This window comes from Miniopterus natalensis, chromosome 6 (assembly GCF_054644295.1).
Source record: "Miniopterus natalensis isolate mMinNat1 chromosome 6, mMinNat1.hap1, whole genome shotgun sequence".
Lineage (NCBI taxonomy): Eukaryota > Metazoa > Chordata > Mammalia > Chiroptera > Miniopteridae > Miniopterus > Miniopterus natalensis.
In genome coordinates this window covers 72,396,055-72,419,257 of record NC_142086.1, presented here as the reverse complement: position 1 = coordinate 72,419,257, position 23,203 = coordinate 72,396,055, and the positions used below count along the sequence as shown (strand labels likewise).

The 23,203-nt window shown below is 36.8% G+C and overlaps 1 protein-coding gene across 1 annotated transcript in view; it reads left to right on the top strand.

Annotated features, from left to right (window-relative positions):
• The first annotated feature begins 1,274 nt into the window (after window positions 1–1,274).
• Window positions 1,275–23,203, top strand: part of RSRC1 (arginine and serine rich coiled-coil 1) — a 282,043-nt gene continuing 260,114 nt past the window's right edge. Inside the window, exons 1-3 of the mRNA XM_087818356.1 lie at window positions 1,275–1,356; window positions 10,953–11,148; window positions 11,642–11,767. Coding sequence (XP_087674482.1) covers window positions 10,955–11,148; window positions 11,642–11,767 — 320 coding nt within the window. The 5' untranslated portion in view covers window positions 1,275–1,356; window positions 10,953–10,954. The remainder of the gene's footprint in view (window positions 1,357–10,952; window positions 11,149–11,641; window positions 11,768–23,203) is intronic.

Here is a 23,203-nt window from a genome sequence, read left to right as displayed (position 1 = left end):
AGATTTTCCTGGCATATTGGCTCTTTGTATAGTTAGGAATAGTGGTGTTGATATCAGATGGGGTTATGAGAGATCTGCAGTGTCTGACCACGGATTCCACTGGCATAAGGAAAATTTAAAAAACCCAACACACTAAAGTTTTGAAATCATATGCTAATAAATGCCCATGAAGTTCTAATGATGTTGTATTAAATAGTAAATGTTTTCCGGAAACAGGATATTTCAAAATACAGTTTTGGTAAAAAAAAAAAAATCGATAGTAAAGTTCAGGTGACAGCCTGCAGACAGATATACAAGTTCCAGTAAAATTCAGGACCCCAAGGGTACCCCCAGCTCTTGAATTATTTAAAATAAACATGTAGTGTTGTAGTTAAGTTTTAAAACGGTCCCTCAAAACTGGTTATTTAAGATACAGTCATTTATGACAAATATATTTCTAGAGCTGATTTTCACCATCTCAAATACCTGCAGAAAACTGTAGCTGTGGGTACCTAGCGGTTCTGAAAGAGTTGGTTCTCACAATCGACCCAAACCAAGGCCAACAGTTTACCTCCGCATCTTCGCGTACTTAAGTAAACAAGGAAAAATGATGTTTATGCAAGGACAGATAAATACTGTCGTGTGAGTAACAGAAAATGCTGAATCGCTTTAATTTCTATCGGTGTACATAACAACAAACACCTAAGCAATTTCTCTTTCAGAAGAAACCGCTTTCCCTGCCTCGGGCAGCCTTCTCCCAATTCTCTACCAACCGGTTACTTTAAAGTGAGAAACTAATTTGCACCCAACCTGTGAGCGCCTTCACCTTCAGGGTAGAAGAAACACCGACTTTTAATGCATTTTTTGCAAATAAATCATTACATTTTAATCACACACGACTCTATACGGACACACTCCCGTGATTTATTATTGTTGGGCAAGTTTCCTCCTCCCCCGGCTCGAGATAACCAATTTTGCCTCCTGTGCGTGTCTTCAGCATAACTTCCCCCGATGCAGATCTGTTTACTGATTATCTGTGACGATAACGACGATTACTAAGGCAATAACACTCTTCAGTCCCCACCTTTATTGCCTTTTGGTTACAAGGAAATCAAATAATCAAACAAGCAGAACCAACACCAAACAAAACATTGGCGGCGTGACGATCGATTCCCTCGGCACTCCTAACGCCTGGTAGCCCCATCGATGTGCTCGAAAGCTCGGCTGGCGCTGCCTGGCGCTGGAACCAGGAAGGCGGTGAGCTTAAACTGAGGCAAGTGCGGAGGACGCCGGCGGCGCCCCGGTCTGAAGAGACGTCCCCAGGTTTGCGGCGCTTGCAGGTCCACGGGAGGCGTGATCCCGAAGGCTGGGAGCCAGGTGATGCCCTGTTCCCGGGCCCGGGAGGAGGCTCCCACGCCTGCGGGGTTCGGAGGCCCTGCTCCGGCGTGAGGCCGCGTGAGGCGGCGCGGGGCCTGCCGCAGTCTGTCCGGGAGGCTGCGGGGTGTGGGCGACCGTCCGGAGGCGCGCCGAGCGGCGCAGTGCGCATGCGTCTCGCACCTGGCGGTTCCCGACCTCGCTGGTTGGAGTGGGGGCCGTAGGTGCTTGTCCGCTATGGGGTGGCGCGAGGTCGCAGGCCTCTCGCTAGGCCCTCAGTCTGGAGGTGGTGAGAGAGAATTAGGCCACTTTTCCTCCCCTTCCTCGCTCATCCCCAACCACCGCCCCCCCCCGTCCCCCGGTTGATCGCTGCTTTGGGGTTTATGGGCCGGTTTTGGCAGTAAGGGCTGGGTGCTTTGTCACTAGGTCTAGGTAAGGTGCTGGGCGGGAGACCGCAGCCTGGCGCACCCTGCCCCACCCACTGCACTGTGTCCACTTCAGATACCTCCTTGCCTCCAGCCGGCCTCCCCGCCGCGCCCCCGTCGTTCCCGGGTCGCGGCTGCGGGCCGAGGGGGGCGGGGCGGGTGAAAGGCTTCCCCGCGCACCCTTCCCTGACCTCAGGACTTGTGGCCTTGTGCTCCTCGACCAAGAGCACATGTCACTTTAAACGGCTTACTTTGGTGAGAGGTCATAATGCACTGGTACACATGTTGGCTGCTCTTGATTTTAGGTCAGTTTAAGATAATTTCTCTCTCAGAGGTTATATATCTTTAAATGTACACTGGAAGCCTAATAGTTTTTTGTGTTTTTTTGTGGGTTTTTTTTTTTGCATCTTCAGAATGAGTGACCTATTTGTGAATCAACTAAACACGTCCTAGGTAGTTAATTCAAATGTCTTGTCACAAAAAAGTATTCAAGTTGTCATCTTTGAACTAGGTGAAGGACATATGTAGAGTTCCCAGGTTTAAGGATTGGAGCAGGTGATACAGGTGCAACCTTGTGGGGAAACTGGGTATCCTTTGAGAGCCCCTCTAGTCTTAGAGTATGTAAATATTCACTTTGTTTGCAGGCAAAGGAGATTTCCTGCTAAGTGGTACCACTTTTATTACTGTACATTCTTCAGTAAGAGAGCTAAAAATGTTTGAAACTGAAAAACATAAAAGCAGCTGGCACCTTACCAACTTGACCAGTCTCAGGAAAGAGTTGTGTTATGAGTTGGAAACCTTCTGTAGTTATAGTAGATTGTTATAGTAGATGTATAAATATATTTTCTGCTTTCATATTCAAACCATTGGGGGAAAGTCCCATGACCAATAATGCTTGAAAAAAAAAAGATATGCTAGTCTGTAAATTTTTAGTTGTGGGATGAGCGTTTTTACAGTTCTCTATCTCTTTGGAGTTTTGCTTTGTTAGGCTTGTTAAACTAGAATTTTACTTCAGTTCTTACTGCCTTTGCATGATTCTATACTTATTTATGGCCTTCTTATGCTAAATGGTATTAACCCCATTTTTGCTTTTCTCTATCTCTTTGAGGTGTATTTTCCATTGAAATGACTGCTCTTTTTTCTTTTTTTCGCAATTAGTATATCAAACTACAAAAAAATTGTAGTTTGATATACTAATGAATGAGTAGTAGAGAAATAATTATAAACTGTCATGTCCTCTGGGAATCTTTGTCCTCTCTAACTGCCTGTTTTTTGAAAAAGATAACTGTTTCTTGTACCTTTATTAATAACCAGACAAAGGAATTCCTTGTGTGTGCCTTTGAGCTCTCTTTTGAATGACCACTTCTTGGCTCCACATCTTCCATCAGTCACCTAAAGTTTGCAATAAGATCTTTTTGTAAATTGATGCCCTATTGTAGTCATTACCTGTCTTGGCTTCAGTTCTGTAGTAGAAGTAGTTGGGTAAGGTTTGCAACCATGAGACTCAACCAGGACATACTAGAGACTAGAGTGAGAACAGAAAACCAAGAGGTGTAGTTCTGTCCCTATGCTTTTTCTGTTTACAGATAGATTGAAAAATTGTTAGCTTGTGGGATTCCTAAAAATCTGTACTCAGTCATCATTGCCCTTACCAGAAAGAGCTATTAATGTGTCTTTTCATGCACTGTACCTTACCAAGGGACTTAAATATAAAGAGTTCTTTCTTACTAGGAGTGTGGAATATAATTGACCACCATGACTTCAATGAGCAAGTGTATTCAACTATATGCTAGGGACATTGTGGAAATTCAGAGGTGAGTATATGTCTAGGGTGGTGAATAAGAGTTCAATACCTGTCATTGATAGAGAAGACAAATTTGGATCTACCTCTGATTTGCTCTTAGTGTTCACTTCCTTTTCTAAATAAATATTTGAAATTAACTGTAATAAAGAAATATGGTGGCTTTTTGCTTTCTCTTACTGAGATTAATTAGTACTTCAGTGTAAATTTTCTGAAATGTAAATGTATTTCTTGAAAAATTTATAGTTTTGGGACAGTGGTTTTTAAACCTTTTTTATTTGGCTCCTAGAAGAAAGGAATTTGTACCTCCCACTAACTTTTCTAGGTTAAATGTAATCATTCTGTTATGGATGCATTATGTTGTTTGAAATTAAAACAAAGAAAAATTTAAACTCCCCCTCTCCTCTTGGTCACCAACAAGCTACGTAATTAGATGTATGTCCTTTTCCCCCCTACTTCTTCTTTATGCCTCACATAGGGACTTAATGAGCTGGACAAGAATGGAGAATGGAAACAACTATAGCTACCTTAGAGCAATAGTTCTCAAACTTTTTAGTTTTAGGATCCCTTTACACTGTTACAAATTATTGAGGACCCCAAGAACTTTAACCTATGTGGGCTGTATCTGTAAATATTGCTTTACTAGTAATCAAAACAGAAAATTTTGTAATATTTATTATTCCACTTAAAAATAATAATAAACCCATTATATGGTAACACAGATAACAAATTTGATATGACAAATAATTTTCAAAACAATATTCTTAGTGAGAAAAATGGCATTATTTTTCACTTTTGCAAATCTCTAATGTCTGGCTTAATAGAAAACAATTGGATTCTTATTATCTGCTTCTGTATTCAGTCTATTGTGATGAGTTGTTTTGATTGAGTATATGAAGAAAATTTGTATTTACACAGATATGGTATTGGAAGAACTATTTTTTAAATTAAGGTATAGTTAATACATAATATTATATTAGTTTCAGGAAAAAGTAGTATTTTATTACCCTTTTCAGATAATTCTTTGATATTACATCAAAACTTGACAAGTTGTTGTTTCTTAAAGGTTGGTTGTGATGTGGTATTTGAAACTGTATCAGTGATCTTTTCATACTTTATCACATTAAAAGCTATTAGTTTGTCTTGCACTGTGAATGGATTTTTTACCCATGCATGATTCTGTGACATCATGAATTGACCTGCTGGAAAATACTGGTTCTTTGAGTTACGTATATCTTCCCAATATTGATACCCTTTGTTATGTAATATATTTTTTTTAAATCACATTTGTTAATATCACTCCTGATCTCATCACAGAAATCTTTAGGTCCTGGGAAGCTATCAGTCTCATGGTAGCAGATACAAGTTATCCAAAATTCAGATTTTGGCTTGAGAGCTCAAATTTTATCATTGGCAATAAATATTGTCAGTTTTCCTTGAAGCAAAAGACTCCATTCACTTTGAGAAAATGTCTCCCAAATATGCAAGTCTGAACAATCATAGTTCTTTAAAATAAAAATTGTGTTTCATGATAAGAGCAGCTAGTTCAACTTGCAGTTCAGTTCCACCAATGCCTTTTCTCAAGATAACCTTCATTGTTCAGTGTGCAGCAGCAGTTATGTGTATTTCCCATTTTATCACACAGAATATTAAAAGATCTGTGCTCAAGGGTTGAAATTTAATAAAATTAATGATTTTTACTGCTTTATCAAGGATCTTCTTTTTTTTAAAATCCTCACCAGAGGATATTTTTTCCATTGCTTTTTAGAGTGAGTGGAAGGGGGGGGAGGGACATCAATGCCAGATAGAGCCTGCAGCTGAGGTACGTGTCCTTGAGCAGAATTGAACCCAAGACACTTCAGTCCTTGGGCAGAAGTTCTAACCACTGAGCAAACTGGCTAGGGCTCAAGGACATTTTTTTTTTTTTTTTAATATATCTTTTATTGATTTCAGAGAGAGGAAAGTGGAGGGAGAGAGATAGAAACATCAATGATGAGAGAGTCATTCACTGATCAGCTGCTTCCTGCACGCCCCCAACTGGGGATCGAGCCCACAACCCAGGCATGTACCCTGACTGGGAATTGAACCCCGATCACCTGGATCCTAGGTCGACACTCAACCGCTGAGCCATGCCTGGCAGGGCAAGGACATTCTTAAGTGAACAAGTGAAGTGCCCTTTTTTTTTTAACTATTGCTATGAAGAATGCAATGACTGCTAGTATAGTTTGGTGCCATTGTCTTGGTTCCACTAGCAGTTTTGCCTACTGTTATTTTTACATCATCAGTGTAAAAGTCAACACTGAAAAAAGTAAGTCATGTTTTAGTATTATAATGAGAATAGTTTTGACCTCTTGGATCCCCTGAAAGGGTCTGAGGGGTCCTTAGGGGTCCTACAGATCCCATTTTCAGAACTGCTGTTGTATTAAGCTCCTTGAGGGCAAGGATTTTTGTCTCTTGTTCACTGATAACTTTCCTTATAACTAGGCTTGCTATCATCTTGGGATGTTTTGCCTATCTCTAGTGTTAGATAACTTTTTTTTTTTTAAATATATCTTTATTGATTTCAGAGAGAGGAAGGGAAAGGAAGAGAGAGAGTTGAAACATCAATGATGAGAAAGTTGTCATTGATCAGCTGCCTCCTGCATGCCCCCGACTGGGGATCGAGCCCACAACCCGGGATGTGCCCTGACTAGGACTCGAACCTTGATCTCCTGGATCCTAGGTCAGTGCTCAACCACTGAGCCATGCCGAGTGGGCTAGATAACTTATTTTCTGAATCTGGCTTGTCTTTGTTGGTTTACTGTCTGCTTTTGGTGCAGCGTGAGGTATAATTTTGGGACTTTGCGTATCTGAAAATGTCTTTATTCTGATCTCATATTAGATCAGTAATTGGGCTGGATATAGATTCTAGGTTGAAAAGCATTTTTACTTAGAATTTTGAAGGCAAGTCTCCATTGTTTTTGATATTGCTGTTTAGAAGTCTTATGCTTTTCTTATGATTCCCCCATTTTTTTTCCTCTTTAGAAGTTTCTGGGGTTTTCTATATCTTTCTGGTGTCTGAATTTTTATGAGATATGTCTGGTGTATGTCTTTTTTAAATTCATTGTTCCAGGGACTTTTTACCTCCCATTTTTAATATCTTTCTTACTACTTTCTGTGAGTCATCTGAACCTACCGTCTAATCCTAGTGTGTGTGTGTGTGTGTATGTTTACAAATTGTCATTTGTTTAAATTTCAAGCTTTTGCTCCTATTTTATGGATGTTCCTCCTATTTTTGCTTGTTGGATCCTCTTCTCATATGTTTCTGAGGAAATAACTGTGATATTTTCCTTGAAATTTCTTCTGCATGTTCCTGGTTTACGAGTTGCTTTTTTTGTTTCTGTCTCTTTTGATGAAGGATCTCATCATGTGATTGGTTATCCTTTTTTTGTTGTTTTTTTGGTATATATCTCTAAAAAGTTAACAGAAAAATAGTTTACAGAAAAATGTTTAAGGTTTGGGCTTATTAACTGGAGGGCTTGGTTATAGGGTGATTGGGTGAGGGGCTGGCCGTTTTTTGGGGGGGGGCAAGTACCTTCAAATACTTACAGTATATGTTTTTCAGCTACTGTTCAGTTTTTGCATAGGTGAATCCTTGGCCAGAAATCTTGGATCCAAGCACACAGAGGGCTGCAGTATTTATCACTAGTTGTAGCCTTCCATGTAATTCTTTTAACTTTTAGTTTAGCATCTCTCTGCCCTCATTTACTGTGCCCCTGGACCTGGTGTTTTATTGTTTCATCATTTTTCCAAAATAAATAATCTCCTGGGATTTGGGAAGAGTAGTCATCTGTTTGGGTTGGATGGGGAAGAGGACCCAGGAGATTATTACTTTTATAGACTTTTCAACTAGTTTCCTTGTTTTTTAGTTCCATGCATCGTTGTCCCCACTGTGGTAACTGATATCTTAATTTCCTGATCCTTTCTGATTTTTGCTATGTAAATTGGCTTTTCTCATGTTGGAATTTTCTGTAGTTGCTTGGTATTCGGCTCTTGTAGTTCTAAGTCTTCCATCTGTTTTTCATTTGCTAAAAATTTGTTGATGTATCTTGTCTACTGTTCCTGCTGTCTTCTCTTCTAGTCTGTGTATCCTTGTGAATTTATACTTTTCTGTTCTTTTATTCTCACTTTAGGTGTTTTTTTGTGTGTTTTTTTTAAACAAGATAATGAGAACATAAAAGCTCATGTTAAATGATTATTTGTGGGTAAAGAAAAATTTTAACTGCTTGAAAGTGAAAACAAGAATGGGAGGAAAAGCCAGGAAATAAGAAAACTTAGATGATCATTATCACAATTATGTACAAATTTCTTAATGGAAATACATGCATACACACACATACACCCACAGACACACACGTGCTTATATATAATGGATATATGAATATACATGTGAATATTATATACACATACATTTAAATATATGTATATATGTACATATATACTGTGTATGTGTATAATTTCATATCATAGTATTTTGAAACTGGAAAGGATCATGGTGCCTTTTTATCCAGAGCAGTTTCATTCTTCAATGAGAAAACTGGCTTAGATATGCTAATGATTTGCTGAAAGTTTTAAAATCAACTCTTCCCAATGTTTTGTTGAACAATGAAATGTTAGAAATGTGACCATCGTGGAGGTTCAGAACTATATTTAAGCCTAATTCTGGCTCTAGGTAAATGGCATAAAGTTTTGAATCCTAATAGCAGTTTCCAATTGGAGTCAGGGAGTCACCTGACAGTTCTGAAAACACAGCTGTAATTTAACATAGTGCTTTGTTTATAGTAATGATATATAACTTATTTTGAATAAATATTAAAGGAAAGTGAGATTTTTATTTATCTGATCCATTAACTACTTATCTTAACCATTACATAGGATGGATCTTGCTTTTATGTGACATTGAAAGATATCTAATAACTATGTCAGTAAAAAAAAAAAAAAGATTTCATGTCAGAATCTAAAGGCTAACTTTGAAGTAAGTTGAGTAAGTTTCTTATTAGCTAAGATAATTCCTTAATTTTAGTTGCGAAATCCTAAAAATCCTAGAAGACATAGGCAGTAAAATCTCAGACACCTCACGTAGCAATATTTTTGCCCATATGTCTCCTAGGGCAAGGGAAACAAAGGAAAAAATAAACAAATGGGATCAAACTAAAAAACTTCTGCACAGCAAAAGAAACTGTCAACAAAATGAAAAAGGAACCCACTCTTTGGGAGAACATATTCCACAATGATACATCTGATAAGGGGCTAATTTCCAAAATATGTATAAAACTCATACAACTCAACACCAGGAAGACAGTCCAATTAAAGATGGGCAAAGGACCTGAATGGACACTTCTCCAAAGAGGACATACAGATGGCCAAGAAACATATGAAGAAACGCTCAATGTCACTTACCATCAGAGATATGCAAATGAAAAGCACAATGAAATATCACCTCACACCTGTCAGAATGACTACCATCAGTAAATCAACTAACAAATGCTGGCAAGGATGTGGAGAAAAGGAAACCCTAGTGCACTGTTGGTGGGAATGCAGACTGCTGCAGCCACTGTAGAAAGCAGTATGGAGTTTCCTCAAAAAATTAAAAAATGGAACTGCATTTTGACCCAGTGACCCCACTTCTGGGAATATATCCTAAGAATCCCAAAATACCAATCAGAAAGAATATATACACCACTGTGTTAATAGCAGTATTGTTTACAACAGCAAAAATCTGGAAACAGCCCGAGTGTCCATCAGTAGATGAGTGGATAAAAAAACTGTGGGACATATACACCATGGAATACTACGAGGCTGTAAAAAGAAAGGATCTCTTACTTTTTATGACAACATAGATGGACTTGGAGAGTATTATGCTAAATGAAGGAAGCCAGTCAGAGAAAGACAAATACCGTATGATCTTACTGATATGTGGACTCTAATGCACAAAATAAACTAATGAACAAAATAAACCAGAGACATGGATACCTGGTACAGACTGACAGACATCAGAGGGGAGGTGGGTGGGGTGGATGGTATGAAAGAAGGTGAAGAGAATAGCCAAATAACATATGCATAGCCCATGGACACAGGCAACAATGTGGTGAGAGCCAGAGGGAGGGGAGGGGCGGGTCTGGGTGGAGAGGGGCAAAGCGGGAGGGAAATGAGGAACATCTGTACTAATATCAACAATAAAAATAAAATATAATTTAAAAACACAGCCTGGCTGGGCATAGCTCAGCAGTTGAGCATCGACCTAGGATCCAGGATATCTCGGTTCAATTCCTGGTCAGGGCATATGCCCAGGTTGTGGGCTTGATCCCTGGTCGGGGGTGTGCAGGAGGCAGCCGATCAGTGACTCTCATCATTGGTGTTTCTATCTTTCCCTCTCCCTCCCTCTCTCTGAAATCAATAAAGACATTAAAAACACACACACAAACCCCTTTAAGTTATATTTCTGTACATTTTTTCCTTTTGTATACTAAATGTACAAACATTACCATAGCCATATAGAAGAAAATAGTTTAAAAAATATATATTGCCCAGTTTCATCACTCAAATATCAATTTTTATTTTTGCTCTTATTTATATGTATATATTTTTAAAAATTATAGTCTCTGTAGATACAGTTTTAATAATGGTCTAATGGATATCTTTGTGAGTATATCTTTTTTTTAAGAAAAACTTTTCAGATATATTCTTAGAAGTAGAATTGCTTTGTGAAAAAAGCATCAGCATTTTTTATGACTTTATTTAAATTGCTAATTGCTTTTTGGAAGGAATATACCCAGCACTTCATATAGGTATAACAATGTGAAGAGTTGACTGACTTCACAGTAACCTCATCAACTTTGGTACTTAAGTTAACATTTCTTCCCTCAAATTTCACAATGATGATAGTATATTATTTCACATTGTACTCTGTGGATGACTAATGAGTTCTTATCCATTTAAAAATTTAGAATTTTCAGTTAGAGAAATGTAATTCTAAGATAGTAAAATATGCTTTATCTTCAGGGAATGTGAAAGATAAAGGATTAGAAAGTTGATCCCTAAACCAAATATTATGTAATTAATCATAAATGCAACTTAAAATATAAGAAAATTGTTATAATGAGCTGTCCTCAGGATTTTGTCCTCAAATGTAGGACAAATATAAGTTGTTCATAAATTTTAAAAACAGTTAAGTTATAAAAACAAAACTATTAGAGCTGTTTCTCATATTCTTGTCAAGTCATGTACATTTAAAATTCTACTTTAAAATTTTTTGCAAATTTTAAAAAAAATTACTAAATTTCATCCATGGTGCCATATGTTAGTAATAATTTTCTTTGAATTTAAACTTGTAGAAATGGGACGCCGTTCATCAGACACTGAAGAAGAAAGCAGAAGCAAGAGAAAAAAGAAGCATCGTAGACGGTCATCTTCAAGTAGTTCTTCAGATAGTAGAACATACAGCCGAAGAAAAGGTGGAAGGAAATCAAGGTCAAAGTCAAGATCTTGGTCCAGAGATCTTCAACCTCGCTCACATTCTTATGATAGAAGGTGATTTTCATAATTTTTACTTACATAGTATTGAGTTTACATTCTTTAGTGTTCTTATATTTTCGTGCTTTTAATCTTTCCGGGTAAGAGATTTTTCTTTTAGTAGTTATATATATATGAGGGTTAAGTCCCAACCCAGAGGTGGTTTTTTTTTTCTTTCCAGGCCCATCCCATGGGTTCAGTGCCTTCCTCCTTTGTCTATTCTTTGTATACAAGTAGATAAACTAGTATAGTTCTCATACTATATTTTCTGATAATATTTGGAAGGATTGCATGCTACTTAACACCCCTAATGTTTTAATTTGTAGCTGATTAAATCACTAAATTATGAAATCAGTCATCTGACTGTTCAAGAGCAATAACATTTTATCTCTTTTTGCTTTTAGGAAGGTATAAGACAGTAAAAATGAGACGGTTCTTTAGAATCTAGATGATTTCTCCTTAATGCTCATACAAATTTTTTTATAGCAATGATAATTATATTTTGTTTCAGACGCAGGCATCGGTCAAGCAGTAGCTCTTCTTACGGCTCTAGAAGAAAACGAAGTCGAAGTCGTTCAAGGGGTCGAGGGAAATCCTATAGAGTTCAGAGGTCTAGGTCAAAAAGCAGAGCAAGAAGGTATGCCATATCAGATGTTTATTGCTTTGTAACACACTATCCCCAAATTTAGTGACCTAAAGCAACAATCTCTTATTTTCTCATGATTTTACGATTTTGACTGAGCTCAGCTGGCAGTTCTTCTATTCTCTTCTGGGTCACTCCTGTGGTTGCAGTTATCTGATAGCTTGACTGGAACTAGATGATCCAGTGTGGCCTCACTCAGGCATTTGGTGCTGGCTTTTGGGTATTGTCCATGGTGCTTTAGTTCTGTGGCTTCTCATCCTCCAGTAGGATAGGCTGGGCTTTTTCACATGATGGGGGAAGAGACTAAGAGCAGAAGCTGCAAGAGTCTAGCCTCAGAAATAACCCAGTGTGATATGGAGTAAATGTTTGTGTTCCCCCAAAATTTGTATGTTGAAGTCCCAATACCCAAAATAACCATATTTGGAGATAGGGTCTTTATGGAGGTAATTAGGGTTAAATAAGGTCATAAGGATAGGGCCCTAATCTAATACGCCGCCTGGTGGCCTTACAAGAAGAGAGAGAGAGGGAGCTCTTGCTCTTTATTTAAGTGTGAACGCAGGAAAGACCATGTGAGGACACAGTGAAAAGTCAGCTATCTACAAGCCAGGAAGAGCCCTTACCGTGAACCAAATCAGCTGACATCTTGATGTTGGACTTAGAGCCCCTGTGAGAAATAAATTTCTGTTGTTTAAGCTGCTCAATCTGGTATTTTATTGTAGTAACCTGAATTGACTTATGCACGTTGTCACTCCACCTGTGTTTTCTTGCTGTGCTCAGGGTCAATAATACAGAGAATAACCTATCTGGAAAGAGTTGTATATTTTGGGCAATGGTTGAAAATATAGTTCAGTAGAATGTGGACCATGGTATTGAGGGACTTGGTAAAAGTAGGCATTCAGAAGTTATTGAAAATTTTTGAGCAGAAGAGTGTTAGGATAAACACAGGAGTTTAGTAAGATCAGCTTCTTTTCTCTGCTTAGTTCTTCTATTAGGTTCTAGTTGTGGGGGTATATTAGCAGCCTGATTTTGTTATCTTGGCATAAAATTTTATAAATCTCTCTGAATCTGAAGTTGGATAATGGTAATAAAGTCCAGATGTTTAGCTTTTCTGACCTTGTAATATTTGGACTCAGTCTCCTCTCCTTAGTACACACTCCATGAATAAACCACTCTGTACTATATGCCTTTGTTCTCTATACATATCCATGAGTTGCTAACTTGTTTCTTAGAGCATGCTTTCAGTTTCCTGTAACCTTTAATTCTCTCCTTCCATAAGTCCTTTTTTGATTTTTACTTTTTCACTTCTAAGTCAAATTTAATCCATCCTTTCTCTCACCCACCGTTACATGTGGCTCCTAATATATAAGTTATATTATGCATATTATGTCTTTGTTATATTCATATATTATAAACTGTTACGGGGGAATCTCTTGGTACCTAGTATAATGCCTTGTTTTGTAAACATGCCTTGACTGGGTCATTAATTGGGGAAATGAAGTTAGGTAGAGAGCTAGTTTTTGTAGTAAGGGAAAGTTTTATTGCTTATTGATTTTTAGAAGGAAAGCTTTATTTTGCGTGTATTGATTTGTCTAAAAGGGAGCTGATTACCAGAAAACAAGGTCAGTTGAAATTTCCTATCACATGGGAATAGAAATTATATGGGAATAGAAATAATAATCTATGCTTTTATATGTCTTTTTCAGGTTATGGAGTATTTTCACACACCCTGAATCAGTCAGTCAGAATTTGATTAGGAAAACAAGCCACTGAATTCCAAGCAATAGGACTGTAACACAGGGAATTAAAGGCCCACACAACCTTTCGAGGGGCTCAGGGAATTAGGGAAGCTGTCACTGATTATTTTAGCCTGAAGCATTGAAGCTGGTTGTTTTCTCAGAAGTCACTGGAAATCTTAGAATTCTCTAGGTTTGTAGCAACAGAATGGGTGGTTCTCAAGAAACTACCCACCTAGAGGCTCCTTCTCTGCCCAACTATATACCTACAACTACCTCCAGAGGAAATATGGAAATGTTAATTTCTTTTCCTTCGCAATGCAAGGGAGAACTTAAAAGTAATGACGGTAATGTCTAGTCAACAACACACTATCCAGCATTAGTAACCTGAGTTTTATAGCTATGTCATGCTCTCTATTCTGTTCCATTTGTCTATGTGCCTGTCTATATTCCAGCATCATACAGTTTTGATTACTGTAGCTTTGCAATATATTTTGAAATCAGGGAGTAGGTATGAGGCCTCCAGCTTTCTTCTTTCTCAAGGTTGTTTTGGTTATTTAGGGTCCTTTTAGGTTCCATATAAATTTTAGAATTTTCTATTTCTGAAAAAAATGCCATTGGGATTTTGATAGAGATTACATCGATTCTATAGATAATTTTGGTAATATGGACATTTTAACAATATTAAGTCTTCCTAAGCCATGAATATGGGATGTCTTTCCATTTATTTCTATCATCTTTAATTTCTTTCATCAGTGTTTTGCAGTTTAAAGTGTACAAGACTTTTGCCTCCTTGGTTAAGTATATTCTTAAGTATTTTGTTCTTTTAATGCTCTTGTGAGTGGGATTGTTTTTTAATTTCCTTTTTGGATCGTTCATTGTTAGTGTATAGAAACTCAACTGGTTTTTGAGTACTGAATCTGTAATGTTGAATTTGTTTTTAAGTTCTAACAGTTGTTTGTGTGTGTGTGTGTGTGTGTAATAGAGTTTTCTACATGTAAGATCATGTTATCTATAAACAGAAATAATGTTACTTCTTCCTTTCCAATTTGGATGCCTTTTACTTGTTTACTTTTTATTGACCTAATTGTTCTGGCTAGGAATTCCAGTTCTGTGTTGACTGAGTGGTAAGTGTCAGTATACTTGCCTTATTTCTGAGGAAAAGCTTTTGTTTTTTTACTGTTGAGTATGATCTTAGCTCTGGACCCCTCCTGTGCTGCAATATTTCTATTCCTAATTTGTTGAGTGTTTTTATTATGTAAAGGTGTCAAATTTTGTCAAGTGATTTTTCCACATCAATTGAGATGATTATGTCATTTCTGTTCTTTATACTGTTAATGTGCTATGTTACTTTTTTAATATATGTAACAATTCTTGGATTCAAAGGATAAATCTAATTTGGTTATGGTGGATAATTGTTTTAATGTGCTGTTGAATTTAGTTTGCTAGTATTTTGTTTCGTTTTTTGCATCAACATTCATCATGGATATTGGTCTTTAGTTTTCTTATAATATTTGTTTGGCTTTGGTATCAGGGTAATAATGCTGGCTCATAAAATGAGTTTGGATGTACTCCCTCCTCTTCAATTTTTTGGAAGAGTTTGAGAGGGATTGGCATTAATTCTTATTTAAATGTTTGGTAGAATTCTCCAGCAAAGCCATCTGGTCGTGGGCTTTTATTTGTTGGGAGGTTTTTGATTACCGATTCAATCTCCTTATTTGTTATAGCTCTGTTCATATTTTTGTTACTTCATGATTTAGGTTGTATATATTTAGGAACTTATCCATTTATTTAGGTTGTCCAATTTGATGGTATATAATTATTCATAGTCTCATAATCCTGTTTATTTCTTTGGCATCAATTTTAATGCCTTCTCTTTAATATTTGATTTTAGTTTTTTGAGTCTCCTTGTTTTTTCTTGTTTTTAAATATATCTTTATTGATTTCAGAGAGAGGAAAGGAGAGGGAGAGACAGAGATAGAAACATCAATGATGAGAGAGTCATTGATCAAGCCCGCAACCTGGGCATGTGCCCTGACCGGGAATCGAACCCCAATCGCCTGGATCCTAGGTCGATGCTCAACCGCTGAGCCATGCCCGGCCGGGCTCCTTGTTTTTTCTTAATCTAGTTAATGAGTTACCAATTTTGTTGATCATTTCAAGAAATAAATGATTGGTTTCATTGATTGTTTAAAAAAATTGTTTTCCTATGCTCTATTTTGATATTTCTGCTCTAATAATTATTAATCCCTCCCTTCCTTCTGCTAACTTCTGCTGTAGTTTGTTCTTTTACTAGTTCCTTGAGATATAAAGCTGGTTTATTGGTTTGAGATCTCTCATCTTTTTTAATGTAGGCATTTCTAGCTGTTAACTACCCTCCTAAAACTTTTGTTGCAATCCATAAGTTTTGGTATATTATGATTTCATTTTCATTTGTCTCAAGATATTTTCTAATTTCCCTTGTGATTCCTTCTTTGAGTCATTGATTTTTCAACAATAAGTTGTTTAATTTCCACATATTTATGGATTTTCTAGTTTTTCTGCTGCTATTGACTTCTAGTTTCATTTCATTGTGGTTAGAAAAGATAGTGTGTAAGATTTCAATCTTCTTAAATTTGTTAAGATTTGTTTTGTGACCTAACATGTGATCTGTCCTGAAAAATGTTCCACCTGCACTTGAGAAGAATGTGTATTCTGCTGCTGTTGGGTGGAATTGTCTGTTACACCTGTTAGGTCTCATTGATTTACGTTGTTGTTAAAGTCCTGTGTTTCCTTATAGATCTATCTGGTTGTTCTATCCATTATTGAAAATACAGTATTGCAATCTCCTGTTATTATGGCATTACTTTCTATTTCTCCCTTCAGTTCTGTCAACGTTTGCTTCATATATTTGAGTACTCTGATATTAGGTGTATATATATTTATAATTGTTATATCTTCCTGGTGAAATGACCCTTTTATTATTACCTAATATCTTCTTTGCCTCTTGTGTGTTTTTGACTTAAACTCTATTTTTTCTGACATAAATATGTTCACCCCTACTGTTTTTGTTACCATTTGTGTGGAATATCTTTTTCCATCCTTTCACTTTCAGCCAATTTCTATCTTTACATTTAAGGTGAGTCTCTTGTGGACAGCATATAATTGCACCTTATTTTCCCCCCAGCTAGTTTATGTCTTTTGATTGGAGAGTTTAAGCCATTTAAATTAATTACTGATATGAAAACTTACTATTGCTATTTTGTTAGTAGTTGTCTGTCTCTCTTGTAGCTACTTTGTCTCTTTTTTCCTCTCTTGCTGCTTTCTTTTGTGTTTTGTTGATTTTTTTGTAATATGCCTTGATTTCTTATTTTCTTTTTTTTTAAATTTTATTTTTGTTTAAAATATTACAGATGTCCCTTTTTCTCCTCAGTGACCCATTCCACCCTGTCCCATCCCCCTCCCCAGTCCCTCTTCCCACCATTGTCTGTGTCCTTGGGTTGTGCATATATGCATATAAATTCTTTGGTTACTCTCTCCCCCTCCACCCACCCGCCTTTCTCCATCCCTCTGACATTTGTCAGTCTGATCTATGCTTCCATGTCATTGGACCTATTCTGTTCATCATTTTATTAAATTCTTTAGATTCCACATATAAGCAAGATCATGTGATGTTTGTCTTGTTCTGCCTGGCTTATTTCACTTAGCATAATTTTCTCCAGGTCCATCCATACTGTCCCAAAGGGTATGAGATCCTTCTTCTTTACAGCTGTGTAGTATTCCATGGTGTATATGTCCCACAGCTTTTTCCCCCACTCATCTACTGATGGGTTCTTGGGCTGTTTCCAGATCTTAGCTATTGTAAACTGCACTGCTATGAACATAGGGGTGCATATGTTCTTTCTGATTAGTGTTTCAGGATTCTTAGGATATATTCCTAGAAATGGGGTCACTGGGTCAAAAGGCAGTTCCATTTTTAATTTTTTGAGGAACCTCCATACTGTTTTCCATAGTGGTTGTACCAGTCTGCATTTCCACCAGCAGTGTACCAGGGCTCCCTTTTCTCCACATCCTTGCCAGCAGGAGTTGTTTGTTGATTTGTTGATGGAGCCATTCTTACAGGTATGAAGTGATACCTCATTGTGGTTTTAATTTTCATCTCTCTGATGATTAGGACGTTGAGCATTCTCTCATGTGTCTCTTGGCCATCTGTATGTCCTCTTTGGAGAAGTGTCTATTTAAGTCCTTTGCCCATTTCTTAATTGGGTTGTTTGTCTTCGTCTTGCTGAGTAGTATGAGTTCTTTGTACACTTTGGAAATTAGCCCCTTATCAGATACATCTTTGGCAAATATTTTTTCCCAGACCGTGGGGTTCCTTTGTATTTTGAGGCTGTTTTCTTTTGCTGTGCAAAAGCTTTTTAGTTAGATATGGTCCCATATATTTATTTTTTCTTTTGTTTCTCTTACCCTAGGAGATGTATCAGTGAAAATTCCACTACGCGGAATGTCTGTGACTTTACTGCCTATGTTTTCTTCCAGGATTTTTGTGGTTTCATGACTTACATTTAAGTCTTTTATCCATTTTGAGTTTATTTTTGTGTATGGTGAAAGTTGGTGGTCTAGTTTCATTTTTTTGCATGGATCTGTCCAATTTTCCCAGTACCACTTATTGAAGAGACTGTCTTTACTCCATTGAATACTCTTGCCTCCTTTGTCAAATATTAACTGACCATAATGGCGTGGGTATATTTCTGGGGTCTCTGTTCTGTCCCATTGATCTATATGCCTGTTGCTTATTTTCTTTTGTGTATCTTGTATAGGTATTTTCTTTGTGGCCACTGTGGGACTTATATGAAACATGTTAGGATTAGAAAAACCTATTTGAAGGTGACAGTAACTTAATTTTCATTATATACAAGAACTCTAGACTTTTACATCTGCCCACCCCCACTTTATGTTATTGATGTCACAAATTATATCTTTATATACTGTGTATTCATTAACCTAGTTTTATAGTTATTTATTTTTTAAAGACTTTATTTTTTTGGAGTAGTTTTAGGTTCATAGCAAAATTGACAGAGTGGTATAGAGATTTGCCATAGTCTGCCCTCATAGATGAGTAGCTTTCTTCATTATCAACATCTTCCACACCAGATTGATGGATCTACATTGATACACTGTAATCACCCGAAGTCTATAGTTTGCATTACAACACTCTTGGTGCTGTATATTCTATGGGTTTAAACCAGCAATTTTCAACTGGTGTGCAGCAAGAATTTTTAAAACATGTAAGACCTGTCTTTTTAGTCAGGGGCATTGACCTCATTTCCCTTAGATTGTGAAATAAAAAAAAAGACAACAGTCAATACAACAATAGCCGTCTGGGTGTGAATGAACCAAAATTACACCTTTTTTTTTTTTTTGGTCAGATTGGCAAAAGATATATTTTTTGGTGTGCTGCAGAATTTTAGCAATTAGTTTATGTGTGCCATGAGATGAAAAAGGTTGAAAATTACTGGTTTAGACAAATATATAATAACATGTATCCATCAGTATAGTTTCATACAAAGTAATTTCAGTGCCCTAAAAATATTCTGTGCTCTGCCTATTTTATCCCATCTCCCTAACCTGTGGTAACCACTGATCTTTTTACTGTCTCCAGTTTTGCCTTTTCCAGAATGTCATATAGTTGGAATCATACAGTACTTAGCCTTTTCAGATTGGCTTCTTTTACTTAGTAATATGTAGTTGGGTTTCTTCTGTGTCTTTTCATGGCTTGGTAGCTCATTTCTTTTTAGTACTATACAGGTTTCCTCACTATCCAAAAGTAGAACATTCCTGTGAAGTATTTTGCAGTGGTGCAAAGGGCAGAACATTCCATGGTTTCCGAAAATTTGAGTTATGCCACTTTGCTTTTATGAAGATACATATATTAGTCCTGTTTTCGCTAACCAAAATAAATCTGATAAAATTTCACTTTTTTATTCCTGACCCAAGAATATGTGTGGTTTTTTTCATTGATTCTAGAGAGAGAGGAAGGGAGAGGGAGAGAGAAAGAAACATTGATGTGAGAGAGAAACATCGATTGGTTGCCTCCCATACACACCCCAATCAGGGATCGAATCCGCAACCTGGGTATGTGCCCTGACCAGGAATCAAACCCACAACTCTTCAGTGCACTGGATGACAACACTCCAACCAAATCAGCCACACCGTCCAGGGCTAAAATTTCATTTTTAGATAAAAGTCATTATGTAATAATCTAGATCTTTGGTAAAAGCAAAGTGATGTATCTCAAACTTTTGGAAAGTGGGAGATTCCTGTATAATATTTCATTGTCTGGATATACCACAGCTTATTTATCCATTCACCTGCTGAAGGACATCTTGGTTGCTTCCAGGTTTTGGCAAGTATGAATAGAGCTGCTGTAAAATATCTGTGTGTAGGTTTTTATGTAGACATAAGTTTTCCACTCCTTTGGGTAAATACCAAAGAGTGTGATTGCTGGGGTCATGGTAAGAGTATGTTTAGTTTTGTGAGAAACTGCCAGACTGTTTTCTGAAGTGGCCATACCATTTTGCATCCCCCCCCACAGCAATGAATGACAGTTCCTTACCAGCATTTGGTGTTGCCAGTTTTGGCAATTTTAATAGGTTTTTAGGTATCTCATTATTTTAATTTGCATTTCCTCGACAGCTTATGATGTGGAACATCTTTTCATATGCTTATATGCCATCTATGTATCTTCTTTGGTGAGTTGTTTCTTAATGTCTTTGGCCCATATTTTAATAGAGCTGTTTATTTTCTTACTGTTGAGTTTTAGGAGTTTTTTGTATATTTTATAAGGTCCTTTATCAGATGTGTCTTTTGCAGAGTTTTCCCTCAGTTAATGACTTGTCGTCGTCTTCTGTGGACAGTGTCTTTTGCAGAGTAGTTTTTGTGTTGTTTTTTTTTGTATCAGACTGATATTTTTAAAGGAAAAGTGTGTTGCATTTTATAAACAACTTCAAAATCCTTAATGTCATTCAATATATTTTCATTATTCTTTAAAAGAATTTTTTTCCTTGTGATTAGGTCTGTTAAGATCTCTCTTTGCGACTTTCAAATATGTAATACATATTATTATCTATAGTCACAATGCTGAACATTATATTCCCATAACTTATTTTATAACTGGAAGTTTGTACTTTTGACCTCCTTCACCTCTTTTTAAGAAGTTTTAAATTTTAATGTACTCTAGCTTATCTATTATTTCTTTCATGGATTATTAATTGGGTGTTGTATCTAAAACGTAACTGCCCTATCCAAGGTCATCTAGATTTTTCCTGTTATCTTATAGAAGTTTTATAGTTTTGTGTTTTACATGTAGGTCTGTAATCTATTTTGAGTTAATTTTTGTAGAGGGTCTAAGGTCAATGTCTAGGTTCATTTTTTTTTTTTTTTTGCATGTGGATATCCAGCTTTTCCAGCAAAATTTGTTAAAAAACTCTCTTTGTTCCATTTTATTACTTTTGTTCCCTTGTCAAAGAACAGCTGTCTGTATTTATGTGGGTCTGTTTCTGTTCCGCGGTTGTATTTGTCTGTTCTTTTTCTGGTACCACACTATTTTGATTACTGCAGCTTTATAGTAGGCCTCGAAATTGAGTAATGTCAGCCCTCCAACTTTATTCTTCTTCAATATTGTGTTGGCTATTCTGGATCTTTTGCCTTTCCATCTAAACTTTAGAATCAATTTGTTGATATCTACAAAATAAATTGCTGGGATTTTGATTGGGATTGTATTGACTCTGTAGATCAATTTGGGAAGAACTGTTATCTGGCCAATATTGAGTCTTCATATCTATGAACATGGACCATCTCTCTGTTATTTAGTTCTGCTTTGATTCATCAGAGTTTAATACTTTTCCTCAAATAGATATTGTATATATTTTTTAGATATATACCTGAGTACTTGATTTTTTGGGTGCCAACGTAAATGGTATTGTTTTAAATTCCACCTGCTCGCCCAGCTGGGCGTGGCTCAGCGGTTGAGCATCAACCTAGGATCCAGGCAATTTGGGTTCAATTCCCCATCAGGGCACATGCCCGGGTTGCAGGCTTGATCAATGACTCTCTCATCATTGATGTTTCTATTTCTCTCTCCCTCTCCTTTCCTCTCTCTGAAATCAATAAAGATATATTTAAAAAAAAAATAAAAATAAATAAATTCCACCTGCTCATTGCTGCTGTACAGGAAACTTAATTTTATTATACTTTCATATTTAACAAAAAATTACAAGGGTAGTATAAAGAATTCCTGTATACTCTTTACATATCTTAATTGTTGACATTTTGTTAATAGTTACTGCTGTATATAATGTGTTTGCATTTATCTGGGAAAATTTTTATTTCTCCTCCTTTTGTGAAGGATTATTTTTCTGAATATAGTATTCTTGTTTGGCAATTTTTTTCTTATAGCACTTTGAATATATCATCCCATTACCCTGTGGCCTGTTAGGTTTCTTCTGGGAAACTTACTAATAATTTTATGGAAGTACCCTTGTACTTGATGTGAATTGCTTTTCTCTTGCTGCTTTCGAGATTCTCTCTTTTTGCCTTTTGATAGTTTATTTATAATGAGTCTTGGTGTGGGCCTTTTAGGGTTTATCCTAGTTGGAGTCCTATGAGCTTCTTGAATTTGGATATCCATTTCCTTCCTAATATTTGGGAAGTTTCTGTCCATTATTTAATCAAATAAGTGCTCTATACCTTCCTTTCTCTTCCCATTTTGGAATTTCCATAATGCATATACTGGTTGCCTTATTTGTGTCCCATAATTTCCTTAGGGTTTTCCCTCTTTTTCATTGCTTTTTTTTGTTTTGCTCCTTTGACTCAATAATTTCAGAATACCTACCTTCAAGTTCACGGATTCCTTGTTTGTTTGATCAGTCTGCTGTTGAACCCCTCTAGAGAAATTTTCAATTCAGTTATTGTATTTTTCAGTCTACCATTTTGTTTGTCTCTCTGTTGATATTCTCATTTTGTTCATGAATCATATTTATGATTTCAATTAATTGTGTATTTGTGTTCTCTTCTATGTCATTGAATGTCTTCAAGACAGTTATTTTGAGTTCTTTTTCAGGTAAATTATAGATCTTTCTTTTGGATTGATTTTTGGAGATTTTTTTTGTTACTTTGATTGGGTCCTGTTTTCCTTTTTCTTCATGAGCTTTGCAATATTTTGCTGAGTTTAGTGACTGACTTTGTACAGGGGAATAGTGTCACCAGTCAGTTCTGCTGTAGAGTTTAGGAGCCTCTGAAACATTGTTCTGAAAGTTGTAACTTCTCTAGACATGTGCATGTAATTTCCCATTTTGAAGTTTGCCAACTTCTTTTGTAGGAGCTTGCAATCTCTTGCTCCCTCTGGTGTGTGTCTGTGGTAATTCAGGTTCTCTGGTACTATAGCAACAAGGAACTCTGCTCTCCTTTTTGTCAGTGGTTCCCAGGGATCCAAAGTATGCCAGCTTCCCGTCAGCACTCTGAATCAGGCAAGACATATACCTTTTCCTCAGTCTCTGAAATTCTGGAATACTGGATGCATGCTCCACTCTTCTCTGTCCTTCCCAAAGTAGAAACTTTGAGTTAGGCACCTTCTGCTGGTTGCACTGAGCCATTTTTGCCACTTTTTGCTGCACCACCGGTTCTCTGGTTCCCCACCGAGCCATTGTCTTTCTCCCTT